Raw genomic sequence first — 12,377 nt, 5'->3', positions numbered from 1 at the left:
TTGGTTAATAGGTCACAAACACAGTAACAAACAGCTTGATGGTGACATCCATCACAGAAATCCTGGGATTTATATGGAAGCATTGAGAAAATCATGAGCTGTTTTTTTTTTTAATCCAAATAACTGAATATCGCAGCCTGACCCATCAATCGCTCTAATTTGATTTATCTAGTAGCTAGTACTATATATGTGTCATGTTATGGTGTCCATGCTTCTAAATGCTGGACCCTCATGCATGTTATCTACGTTTCCGATGTTCAATTATAGGCATGAAGCGTTGTTAACTAAATGTTAATGTATTACTCTATATTGGACAATCTTTACTTCTCGCATAAATTGTTCTCATATAAATTTTCGTGCTTCAAATGTCCAAGTAAGAGAGTGTCAAATGTCCCACATTAATTTTGGAGTTTGTTCCTTATACAGTCTTAAACAGTTTTCACCTCATAAAATTCAGCCAAATGTTTATTTCTCTACACTTTAGATGTTCAATCTTGAGCATAGGAGAATGTTAAATGGCCCACATTGGTTGAGCAAGTATGTCTCTTTATACGATTTTAGATAATTTTCGTCTTTTGAATTAATTTTTTAAAATGAGTTCGATCAAATTTCTACTATTATGGACCTATGATTCAAAATATTAAAATTATATATCTCAAAGTGAAAGAGCAAAATAGGGGTCGAAGGGGTTATGGGGATGCACCCTAGCAACCAAGCATTGGATTAGAAACCTCATCCAAGAAGCCCAAGTCATAATCGAAGGCTTACGGCAGGGCCACATGTGGCCTTTTTATGTCCCTATGTGAACCCCCCATGTGCCCAGCCATCCTGTGCATTGCTGTATCAATTTTTTTTGTTGTTGGGGCCTTTAATATTGTAGACAAGGATATTTAAAAGAATGAATAAATATTAGTACATTTACAATAAAGGAAAAAAATAAAGAGAAGGAGGACGGCATTAATTATTATATATTTAACCAGCTAATGAAAACATGTACCATTAATAACCCATGTTCCCACTGCATTTTGTCTAAACCTGAACACTTATATTCCAGATCTGCTAATGTTAAAGTAAAACTTTACTAATTTCATGTCTCCACTAATTCAATAAAACTCAAATGACTTTACTAATTAAATCATATGCTACACTACAAATACTGACAGTTACTTCTAACCTACCATCCAGAATATTGTAGCCACAGATTCTCTCAATCAATTTTTTGAACTAAACACTTCAAAATTTATATGTTTTTTAGGCATAAAACTTGAAAGTGAGATCTTATTTATAATTCCTTGAAAAAAATCATAAACATGAGAACGAATTAAATATCTGTTACATTTTTTTAAACTTCCAAATGGAAACAACTATCAATCAATCAATGGATATTCAAGTACAAAATGCTAACAGAAATAGGCAGATATATAGTGACTATAGTAGTATGTATTTATTAACTTTAGGTAAAAAAAATGTTGACAAAAATTCCACTATTAACAGTGAAGTTTTCTATGGACCCATTTTTCATACTATATACTACTACAGTCAGGCCTCTTTGTACGTCCTTTATAACAATATTTCTCTACATCGTTATAGAAAAGTTTGATTTTATCACACGCTAAAAGCAAAAGAAGCTTTTATATATGGATATACACTAAACAGATAAGATGTTTCTATCACGACACAAAAATCCAAACTACAAGTTGAAGAAGTATCAAGGGTAGACAGCAGAAGAAGGCAAATTGTTTCCTTAACATGAATTGCTGTAAAATTAGAGCTTCCATTGTAAACAAACAATCACATGAAAGAAAACGTGAGTATGCTGGGACAAACTAACAAAATTTCAATTCCATGCCTAGTAGATGAGATGTCCTTCTCTGTACTTACATTATGGCACCCATCGATCATGGCCAACTTACTTGCGTCTTGCAAGATTACATCAAATATCAAGATCAGGAGTTTCCCAAAAAAATAAATTGGACCACTAAAATTTGGAATGATAGTTTAGTTAGCTTGATCCAATTCTTCAAAGGTTTCCCATGCCTATGTTACTATGTGACTAAATTGGACCACTCAAATTTCCCATGCCTAGCTTGATCCAATTTTTTTCCTACTAGAATTTGGGCCTATGGAGTCTTATTGAGGATTTTAAGGAAGGACAGTACTGAGGCATTTTTAAAGGCTTCAAATTCCAAGGAACTGAAAGAGCAAAACATGCTGCATTGGACTTTTGTTTATGATGACCAAATGAGATCCAATTAGACAATTGTATGTAGTTTTGGAGCTCTGTTTTACTTTACAGATTGTGAGTTTCAAAAGGGTACCCTCTTAGTCACAATATATATATATATATACAAAAGTTATACTTCTGAAGAAGAGTATTTATTTTCCGAAGTCACTTCCAATAGTAAACCTCATCAATACAATGCAACTTGTGTTTAAAAGTCTCCAGATAGTGATCTTTTACATTGATACAGAAACTAGCTAATCAACAGAGCTAAAGGAGATAATTCTGAAACATGTAAGATACAATATTGGTAAAAGGAAAAAATATAACATATCCACTTTAAAAAAATAAAATATAAAGCATAGTACGTACTACACTAATTTTTCAAGTTGAATCTCCAAATGCTAATCATATATTATTAGTTTTGAGTGCAAATGTTTTCATGTTTTTCACGGAACTTAATTGGTAATCTCTTCAAATGTTGTCAGGAAGCTAGAGCGCACTATATATGATTCTCTACTATATCTAACGTCTCTCCGGTCTTCTTTCTTCTTCTTTTTTTTGGCTCGAAAGTGTGAGGAAAAGGAAACGTTCATTACACATTATATGGGAAACAAAGCAAATATAGTAACTTAATTAGCACTAGAAATAGATCAATAAGAGAATAATGAATTCTGCTTAAACGACTGATATGAAGAGGTTATAGTAAGTTTAAGTTTTGATATGAAACTGAAATTTTGTTTAGACGTTCAATTTGAATTTCTTAAAAAAGAAAATGTTCAAGTCAATGATTTGGGTATAAAAATGGGTGGATTTACTTTTAAAACAAAATAATATATGTGATCAATCACAATAAGCTTCTTGACTTTTTAAAGTTCAAAAAAAGTCTTACGATAGAGGATTGCTCGGATAGTAAGCATCTTCCACATTCAATTATGAGATTGTGGGTTCAAGTTCAGCCGTCACTAATGAAGCAAAATGGTGGAAGTTCTTAGGAAAAGATAAAAAAAAAAGGTTAATTTGAAAGACATTTTTGAACCAAAAAAATAGGTTCGAGATATTTTTCCACCAATAGTGGATGAAGAATACTGGTCAGCCATTTTTATACGATAGGGGAATTTTGGAGTTATTCCGATTTACATAATATAATTGTTTATGCTTGTGTTTTGACATGCAATATGAGTTATAAATTTCAAATCTCATTCCCAAAATCATGATTTCAATTTTTCTAAAATGTAAAATTTGACCCATAAATTTATATTTTGTAAAAAAAAAAAAGATTCATCATTTTAAAATTTATAAAAAAGGCTCGTACTCAGCGTAAAGAGATTGTTCGTACCATGAGAAAAAAATATATTAAAAAACAATTAATTACTACTTACTATTATTGGCTAGTGGATCTTTTATAGAATTATGTGTATTTTAATGTTTGTAAATGTAAATATTTATTTAAAAAAGAAACATAGAGATATATGATTTGTCAATGCGTCGCTTTAGGATAATTCCGATGTCTTGTTTATGAAAGATGATTTACTTATTTAGTAAGATTGTATAAAAACAGAGAAATTTCGATAGTTATCACAACTTTATGGATTTTTATGTTTATACAAAAAAAAATACAACTTGAGAAACCAAATTATATATTCCACAAAACTTCAATGTCATATCAATGTGATTTCATATGGGACATTTACTTAAATAATATAGTATATAACATTAATTAAGAATTTTAATACATATTTTAACTTTATCAAAAATAACAATATTTTTTTTACCCAAAATAAAAAAAAAAAAAATCTCTTTCTTCCCCCTCTCTCCTTTTTCTCTTTCTTCCCCTCTTGTCTCGTTTCTCTTTTTTCCCCCCCCTCCCCCCCTCTCTCCTTTTTTTTTTCTTCCATTTGTCCGTTCTCTCTCTCTTTCCCTTGCCCCCTCCCTCTCACCCAACTCTCCCTTTCTCTTTCTCTTTTTCACTATTTTAAAAATAATTATTATTAATTTTAAATTAAATATTATAAAAATAATAATTTTACTATTTTTAAAATTAGATAATTTTTTAAATATATAATACATTTCTAAACACAATAAAGAAAATAAACATAAACAATAATTATAATGCATTTCGAATTTAATATATTATACATATTATATACATGTTTCAATACACGTAGTGAATATATAACTAAAATATTTTTAATACAATAATATATTCCGTTAATAAGAGAAAAAAATAAAAAATAATGATAATAGATTTTGAATTCAATATATTATATTATACGCATGTTTCAATGCACGTGGTGAATATATAACTAAAATATTTTTAATACAATAATATATTTTAGCACCGTTAATAAGAGAAAAATTAAAAATAATTATAATAATTTTTTAATTTAATATTATATATATATATATATATATTATAGGCATGTTTCAATGCACGTAGTGAATATATAACTAAAATATTTTTAATACAAATGATTTATAAGTATTATGTGTGAATTTCAAACATTTCAATACTATTCAAATTAATTTACACTGTTAAAAATGTATTATTTTTGTTGAAATAACAACAATCGAATTCATAACAATGTATAATATTGAATTCTAATTGTAATACATTTTGAATCCAATATATTATACATATTATAGAGATGTTTTAATGCACGTAGTGAATATATAACTAAAATACTTTTAATACAATAATATATAACGTTAATAAGAGAGAAAAAATAAAAAATAATTATAATCGATTTTGAATTCAATAAATTATAGGCATGTTTCAATGCACATGGTGAATACATAACTAAAATATTTTTAATACAATAATATATTCCGTTAATAAGAGAAAAACTAAAAATATATTTATAATAAATTTTGAATTCAATATATTATAGGCATGTTTCAATGCACATGATGAATATATAACTAAAATATTTATAATACAATAATATATTTTAGCACCATTAATAAGAGAAAAAATAAACAATAATTATAATATATTTTGAAATCAATTTATGATACATATTATGGGCATCTTTTAATAAATGTGGTGAATATATAATTAAAATATTTTTAATATAAATATATTATAAATATTATATGTGAAGTTCAAATATTTTGGTACTATTTAAATTAGTTTTAAATTAAGATAATTAATTATTATTTTATTTTTTAAAAAAAGGAGAAAGAGAAAGAGAAAAAATAGATAGAAAAAAAGAAGTAGAAGCACAGAGGAAGGGGGGGGGGGGGAGAGAGACAGAGAGAGGGAGAGGGCTAATGGAGTGATTTTAGTTATTAATTAAAATAAATAGGCTATAGACCACAATAAAAAAAATGAGAAACTTACAAAAATAGCTGTAGTTGTAGGGTTATTGAATTTGAATAACTATAAGTATCCAATTTACCATAAATGACTATGATTTATATCATATTTTCGCTTGTATTATATTATAATTATTTTTATTTTTTAATTTATACAATAATATAGTCTTACTGCAGTAAATAAATAATGTTAAAATTTAGTACTATAACCGACATCCCTTTATTCACTCTCCAAAAACTCTCAACTTTTCATAATTAAATTGGTAACTATTAATTATCTATTAAATACATAATTCATAGCTAAAAAGATACAGGGATTCATTGTGTACATTATTTATGTAAGTATCTCATTTTTTCAATTGAACTTAAATTCCCTTGGAAAACTTTTACTCATCTTTATACTTGGATACTCATTATAACAAAATAAATCATGAATTTAATACTTAAGTATTCACTTTTTTTTTTGCTTGTATACAATGAGTAATTTTGAATATCAATAAAATATAATATAAAATAAAACATCAATAATTAACCATGCTTCAGATTAAAAAGGTGATGGCAGAATAAAAGTAACATATTCACCACTGAAGTGTACTTTCATAGTTTTAGATCAAAAAAGACTAGATGATTCTGACAACTTCACTGTTCCCTGTTGTTGTACATGGCCTCCTGATTAATTTTTGCGGTGCCTCGCTGTCGCTAACAACCCCGTCTTCAATCTTGTTTGCAGTCTACTCCCATAGTAGGGCACCGTATCTAATACGAAGTAGCTCTGCATCCAAACTTCCTACAGGGATACCTTCGCCCTTAAGAATATATTGTCTTTAAGAATACAACAATTTAGTGATACAGTGTGATTCAAATCCATTATCATTAAGAATACAATAATACAGTGTGCATATAAATGCTCATGTTATTAAAGAAGAAATTGATGCATTGGAAAAACCAGAAAAGGTGAGAAAAAATAGAAAATAACACAAAACAATATCAAAATGTATTCAAATATGTTAGCATAAGAATACTTATATTTCAAATGAATACAAGCATTTATATAGTCAATGTATTGTTATATCAAAGTATACTTGTAGCCCTTAATGTATTATCATATCAAAACAAGATAAAAGTATGGCATATTTCTCTGTAAAAAAAACGAAGAACTAGGGATAGTGAAAGAGAATACCTCGAAGATGGTAAAAAAAATTGGGAATCGTACAGGGGTGTCTTGGGTAATGTTTGATAGTTAATCAGGAGTGTGGTAATTAATTAGTTGTGCATTTATTGTTTTTGGATATTATGCATAACTAACTTTGCTATTTAATATTTAACTGTATCCAAATAATATAATAAATATAAACGGTAGCTATTTATATTAAATAAGCATTGATGTTTGCTATATTTTGTAGATTTTTCAAAAAAAATATCCTAAAAAAAGATAATTATTAATCTAAAAGAGTTCATTTATATAAAAATTTCATTTCATATCCCATGTCCAAATGGGCCTTAATAGAAACGTGATTTTGCCATTTTGGGCCGTACATATCAAGCTTCCCCCGGGCTTCATCAATACTCTCTACAAGCATAGTATTTGATGGGCCCAAAAAGCACCAGCAAATTCAGAAGTAGAAAGAGAGCCGCTCAAACATCATCTTGTTTTTATTTGTCTATTAAATGAGTATCTTCTATTAACTTACATAATAGGTAAAAGGGTCATGTTTTTCTAGCTACTATTAAAAGAATATTTAATATTATTTTTTGATATACTATCGATTCATATATATTCTTGATGCTATAAAAGTGGCTAAATTTTCCCTGACACCTTTTTCATTCTTTCTTCAATATGATACATTAAACGGTATGTAATAATCATCCAAACAAGTTGTTAAGGACCAAAAATAAAGAGCGTGGAAAAACCTAACAAAACAATAACTTCGTAGATGGTTCAACCACGCCCGGTGCCACGAAATGATTGAGAACTACGACCCGTGTAGCTGTTTACGAGGCTTAAGAAATAGGGCTGGCAAATTTAAATCCAAGAATAAATGGTCCAAGTGGGGTGTCATTAGCAATAAAGGTAAACATGATATGAAAGTGTAACATCGATAGTATTTTTTTTTATTTCCCAATTTCAAATGTGGATAAAATAAAGTCGATCAGGATAAATTTGAAGCTTTATTTTTTTTATACTGAGAGAGTGTAATAACTGTAAATAATGTATATGCGTCTTTACTAGTTCCTTTAATTATGAGTGGGGGGGGGGGGGGGGGGCACATATTACACGTAGATACTATGTGAATACGATAACTCATCGCTTACTTTTATATCAGCAATTTTTCTGGATTAAGTTATAACTTTACTGAATGGCTGGATGGAGGTAGTAGCCCGCATGCGGATTTGATTGAGCCTAATAAATTTTGCTTAAATAGTGTATTATTTATATTAATAAACTAATCATATATATATATATATATATATATATATATATATATATATATATATATATATATAATTAATTATTATCACTTAAAATTATCATTATCAAATTCATAGCTTATAAAATTGAAATTTTTGTTCCGCTTTTGTGTTGATGGTTCATAAAGATGGCTAGCTATTATTATTAGTATTCAGTTTGAGCTAAAACTGGTGCCCACTGGCCACCCCACTTCATCGGTTCCAGTGTAATTACTTGCTTTACTTGTCCGCACAAAAACTAAAAATACCAAAGTTTGCTTTATCCATTGTTTGTACAAATTTGAACAAATGGCCACTGCCCACACCCTAAAGAAGCTGCCCGTTATGGCACTAGCTATCTTTATATTTATGCATACATCATCAGCAAATTATAACAATATCATGTAAAAGTAAGTGGAAATTGAGTTGCCAATCATTGTTTTTGTTTGCTTTATTCTTTTTTTTTTGTGCTTGCTTAGGGGATATCCTAGCACCAAATTTGGTGTAAATCAACTCTAATTCACTGGATCAAATTTTATATCAAAAAAAAAACTTTTTCTCTATCTTTATTATTATAATTATTATATTATTTCTTATTTCATTTATTATTTCTTATTTCATAAAACAAAATTATTTCTAAAAAATATTCACTATATATAATTTTCATATTGTTTCAAATTATAGTCGTTTATTATGAAATTATTTTATATCATAATTTTTAAAATAATATAAAGTGCTAGCAAATATTACATATTATACACAATAATGGATAGCACAAATAAAAGTGAAATCATTAACAAAATATAATTAAATAAACATTACACAATTGAAAATTTTATTTTAAATTCTACATAAATATTCAACTTTCAAGATCACTACGGTGCTCCCATAAATGCTATATTAATGCATTACGTAGTTCATAATGAGTTTCTTTGTCCTTAATTTTTTTATGTCTAGCAGGAAATTGTTGAAATCGACAATTCATCTAATTTCAACAAATTGTTAACATAAATTTAATTTCAAAAAAAATCAAGTAAAGGAAAATGATATATAAAAAAATAAAATTTTAATCTAAAATTAATATTATAAAAATATTACGTAAAACTAATAGAATATTTTAATTAAAACATACCAATTTATATAATATTTAATTAAAAATATTGTATAATAAAATAATAGTAAAGGACAATTGGTGTGATGAATAGTGTAGCACTAAATTTCATGCTACACTATTCACACACCAAATTTGGGCAAAATTTTGGTATAGATTGGAGCAACTTTGCATCAAATTTTACACCAAATATAGCATTTGGCGTAAAATTTGACATGGGTTGGAGATAGCCTTAGCTTCACTTACTTTTTTTAAAGCTTAATACAACCATCAAAGTTCCTTAAATTCATCAATAAATTTTATCTAGACACTCAAATTACAATATGCTGTAACTAAATATTCGAACACATGACAAATTAAGTATCTATATTAGACACATCATTAATGAGTGTTTGGAAAATCGTACAAAAACTTTTTCAAAAGTTAAATCGAAAATGTCTGATAAAAATATTTTATTATAATGTATTCAGGTCGAAGATCAAGCTTGGACAAGGTGAGGGAGAAATTGCTGTATGAGGTCCGGTGACATCAAAATTTGGACAGACGGGAGACGATGTCGCTTAATTAAAATAGACCATAATTTCAGTATCTAAATAAAAGTTACTCCCAAGTTAAAGGGATGATCAATTATTAAGTCTTTTTTTAAAGAAAAAACTCTACAAGTGCGTCTTTTTGTTAGTACATGTTGTCACTTTAAATTACATCATTTTCTTTATCCTTCTTTGGCTGAATCTTTATTAACTTGCAGTATTATAATCCCAAACCTTTTCAATAGATTATCGTGACTGAACTTTATATCTCATCAGTATGTAAAAGTCACTAAGAAATAGAAGCATTCTGTATATTCCTTCTCTCATAAGAAAACATTATAAAATATCATAGTATAAATAACGTACTCCCAAGCCTAAATTAAACAAAACATCAAACACACTCACAAAATTAGCAAAGATGTTTGCTACAGCACCACGTTCTCTGTACAGGAACTTCTCAAAAGCACTTACAAAATTTCCTACAAATCCACCAACAATTACAGGGTATTTAGTACTAACTGATGAAGAATCAGAAGAAATGGACACTTTTTGCTGGGGCATTTGTAAGCATAGCAGTATCACTAAGCTCCCATTTCCTCAAGACAGAGTGTTGAAAGTAGTTCATAATCCAGAGTTTGGTGAACCTAGTGTTCATAAAGTTTGGTTCTTACCTGTTCTTGATCAACCAATGGCATCTAGCCGCTATTATGTTATCAAAGCCAAAGGCAGATATAAAGGGTACGTACCTTATTTTTGTGTATCATACACGAAGATCTTCGGATTTAATTAAGTTATATGCACTTATCGTGTAAAAAAATTCTGACTATATAGAAGTTGTTGAATCTCCATGGCATAAGATCTTTTTTTTTTAAATCCCCTTACTTGAATTCCTGCCTATGCTACTAGCTGTTGTTGAGTGAGTGAAGCTGGAAGGTGCAAAGGTCCAGGTGGGCATGCTAAGTCCATACTTAAAATCTAAGTCGTAAGGTTAATTTCATGTAATCGTGAGGTTATGGTTAGGCCGACTTCTAGTAATTCAACATGTAATAACTAATTAGTTACTCCATTTAAATCAGATTATCAACTAGTAATGCTTAGTAGCGTAGAATTTTTTCTGTAATTATCTTATAAATGACTTGATCGTATGAGTATTATATTACTCTTTGTATATTAACTGTTCATTTCGATCAATTCATGTAGGAGGGCCTATACTTCTTGGAAAGAAGCAGATATGGATAGTTGTTGCTTTGACAATTCTATGAACGATTTAAACCCACAGCCTTTTAATCACAAAGATCCATATCAACAATTCGAGATTTGTCCATATGACCTTGGTGGTTTCTATGCTAAATCTGTAGCCTACGATGGCGTTCCTCCGAAATTCCTCAGAAAAAAAGGATGGCACGTTAACAGTGTCCATTCACTTAAAGTCAATTTGAAAGAAGCTCAAGGCCTCCAATTATCCTCTCAACCATCAGATTCAGATACCCCTGAATTAAACATCCAAGCATCTTCTAAACGTTCAGTTCCAGTAATTCTTGGCAAATGGTATATTCCATGTGTGTTAGTAAAAGAGGGGAAAATTAGAACTAAAGAACAGATGAAGAAATCATTGTTCAATGAAGTGACACTTAAGTGTTGGTGGGAGCAAATATTTTCTTGTGAGAATGTAACAAGAAGAAACAGAGCACACGTAGAGGTGGACGCGCGTGTGAGGAAATTGTTAACTTTAATCAGTGGGACGGAAGCTGTAAAAGATGAAGAAGGGAGTGGAGGGTTTGTTTGGTTTAGAGTGAAAGAGGAATATAGAAATAAATGTACAGTGGAGAAAGTTGGTTTGCATAGTGCTGTTATTGAGAAAATGAGATGGATACAAGAAAGAAGGGGATGGTTTGATGGAGAAGAGAGTGATGTAAGAGTGGAAGGTGTAGAAGAAATAGAAAGTGACAATGGGTATTGGAGAAAGTTTAGTTGTTATGTTTTGGTGGAGAGCTTTGTGTTTAGGAGAATGGATGGGAGTTTGTTAATCAACTTCAATTTCAAGAATACTCAGAAAATTGTGTGCCAATGGGAATGAGAATAGCTAAAACACGACAGCCTGATGTACTAAGCTTTCATTACGTGTGGATTCAGAGAAAGATTGCTGGACCACAAGAGGATTATCTGCAGGGAATAAAAATGTTGAATTAGTACATGTTAATGTGTAGCTGGCTTCTACTTTTCTGTGTATAGACTTCTGTTTGTAATCTTCTTCACACTATTGTCTCTGCTTAAGATGAACTAATAACAACTACAAAATCTAATCTCTCCTCTTTTAAGTTATAATTCAGTCTTTTTTGTTTCTTTTAAAATAATAATTGTGTTGTTGCTTGTACACAAAATATACTTGTAATAACAAGTTAACAATTAAGGATTATCCGAGATCATACACATTCATTTTCTTAATGAATGTGGAACACCTTATCTGAATATCTAGACCATCATCAACATAATATGGACGCAAGAGTGGAGTTAGCATTTCGATTACGAGTTCAGCCAGAATTCAGTAGCTTTGGTGCAAATTATGTATTTGTTTTAAAAATCTACCTAATATGTATAAATAATTTATTATAGAATTTCTTCATCTTTCTTTTTCCTAAAATCTAAAACTCATAAACTCAAAATTCTAATTCGACTAAGGTCCAATATTGAATAATTAAAGATCTAACATATAATATATTTTAGTATTAAAATTAAATAGAAAAAAATT

The 12,377-nt window shown here is 29.1% G+C and overlaps 1 protein-coding gene across 1 annotated transcript; it reads left to right on the top strand.

Annotated features, from left to right (window-relative positions):
- The first annotated feature begins 9,911 nt into the window (after positions 1 to 9,911).
- On the top strand, positions 9,912 to 11,946 carry LOC129873315 (uncharacterized). The gene is made up of 2 exons (XM_055948387.1): positions 9,912 to 10,366; positions 10,829 to 11,946. The coding sequence occupies exons 1-2, from the start codon at positions 10,047 to 10,049 to the stop codon at positions 11,703 to 11,705; spliced, it is 1,197 nt and encodes a 398-aa protein (XP_055804362.1). The 5' UTR covers positions 9,912 to 10,046; the 3' UTR covers positions 11,706 to 11,946.
- Positions 11,947 to 12,377: the final 431 nt, after the last annotated feature.

The sequence above is a fragment of the Solanum dulcamara genome, chromosome 11 (assembly GCF_947179165.1).
Source record: "Solanum dulcamara chromosome 11, daSolDulc1.2, whole genome shotgun sequence".
Taxonomy (NCBI): domain Eukaryota; kingdom Viridiplantae; phylum Streptophyta; class Magnoliopsida; order Solanales; family Solanaceae; genus Solanum; species Solanum dulcamara.
This window is presented reverse-complemented; position numbering and strand designations above follow the sequence as displayed.

Excerpts from the sequence above, each read along its gene's own strand:
- LOC129873315 (XM_055948387.1), top strand. The coding sequence starts at position 10,047 with ATGTTTGCTACAGCACCACGTTCTCTGTACAGGAACTTCTCAAAAGCA. Across the intron at positions 10,367-10,828 it reads GCCAAAGGCAGATATAAAGG|GAGGGCCTATACTTCTTGGA; the intron begins GTACGTACCTTA and ends CAATTCATGTAG.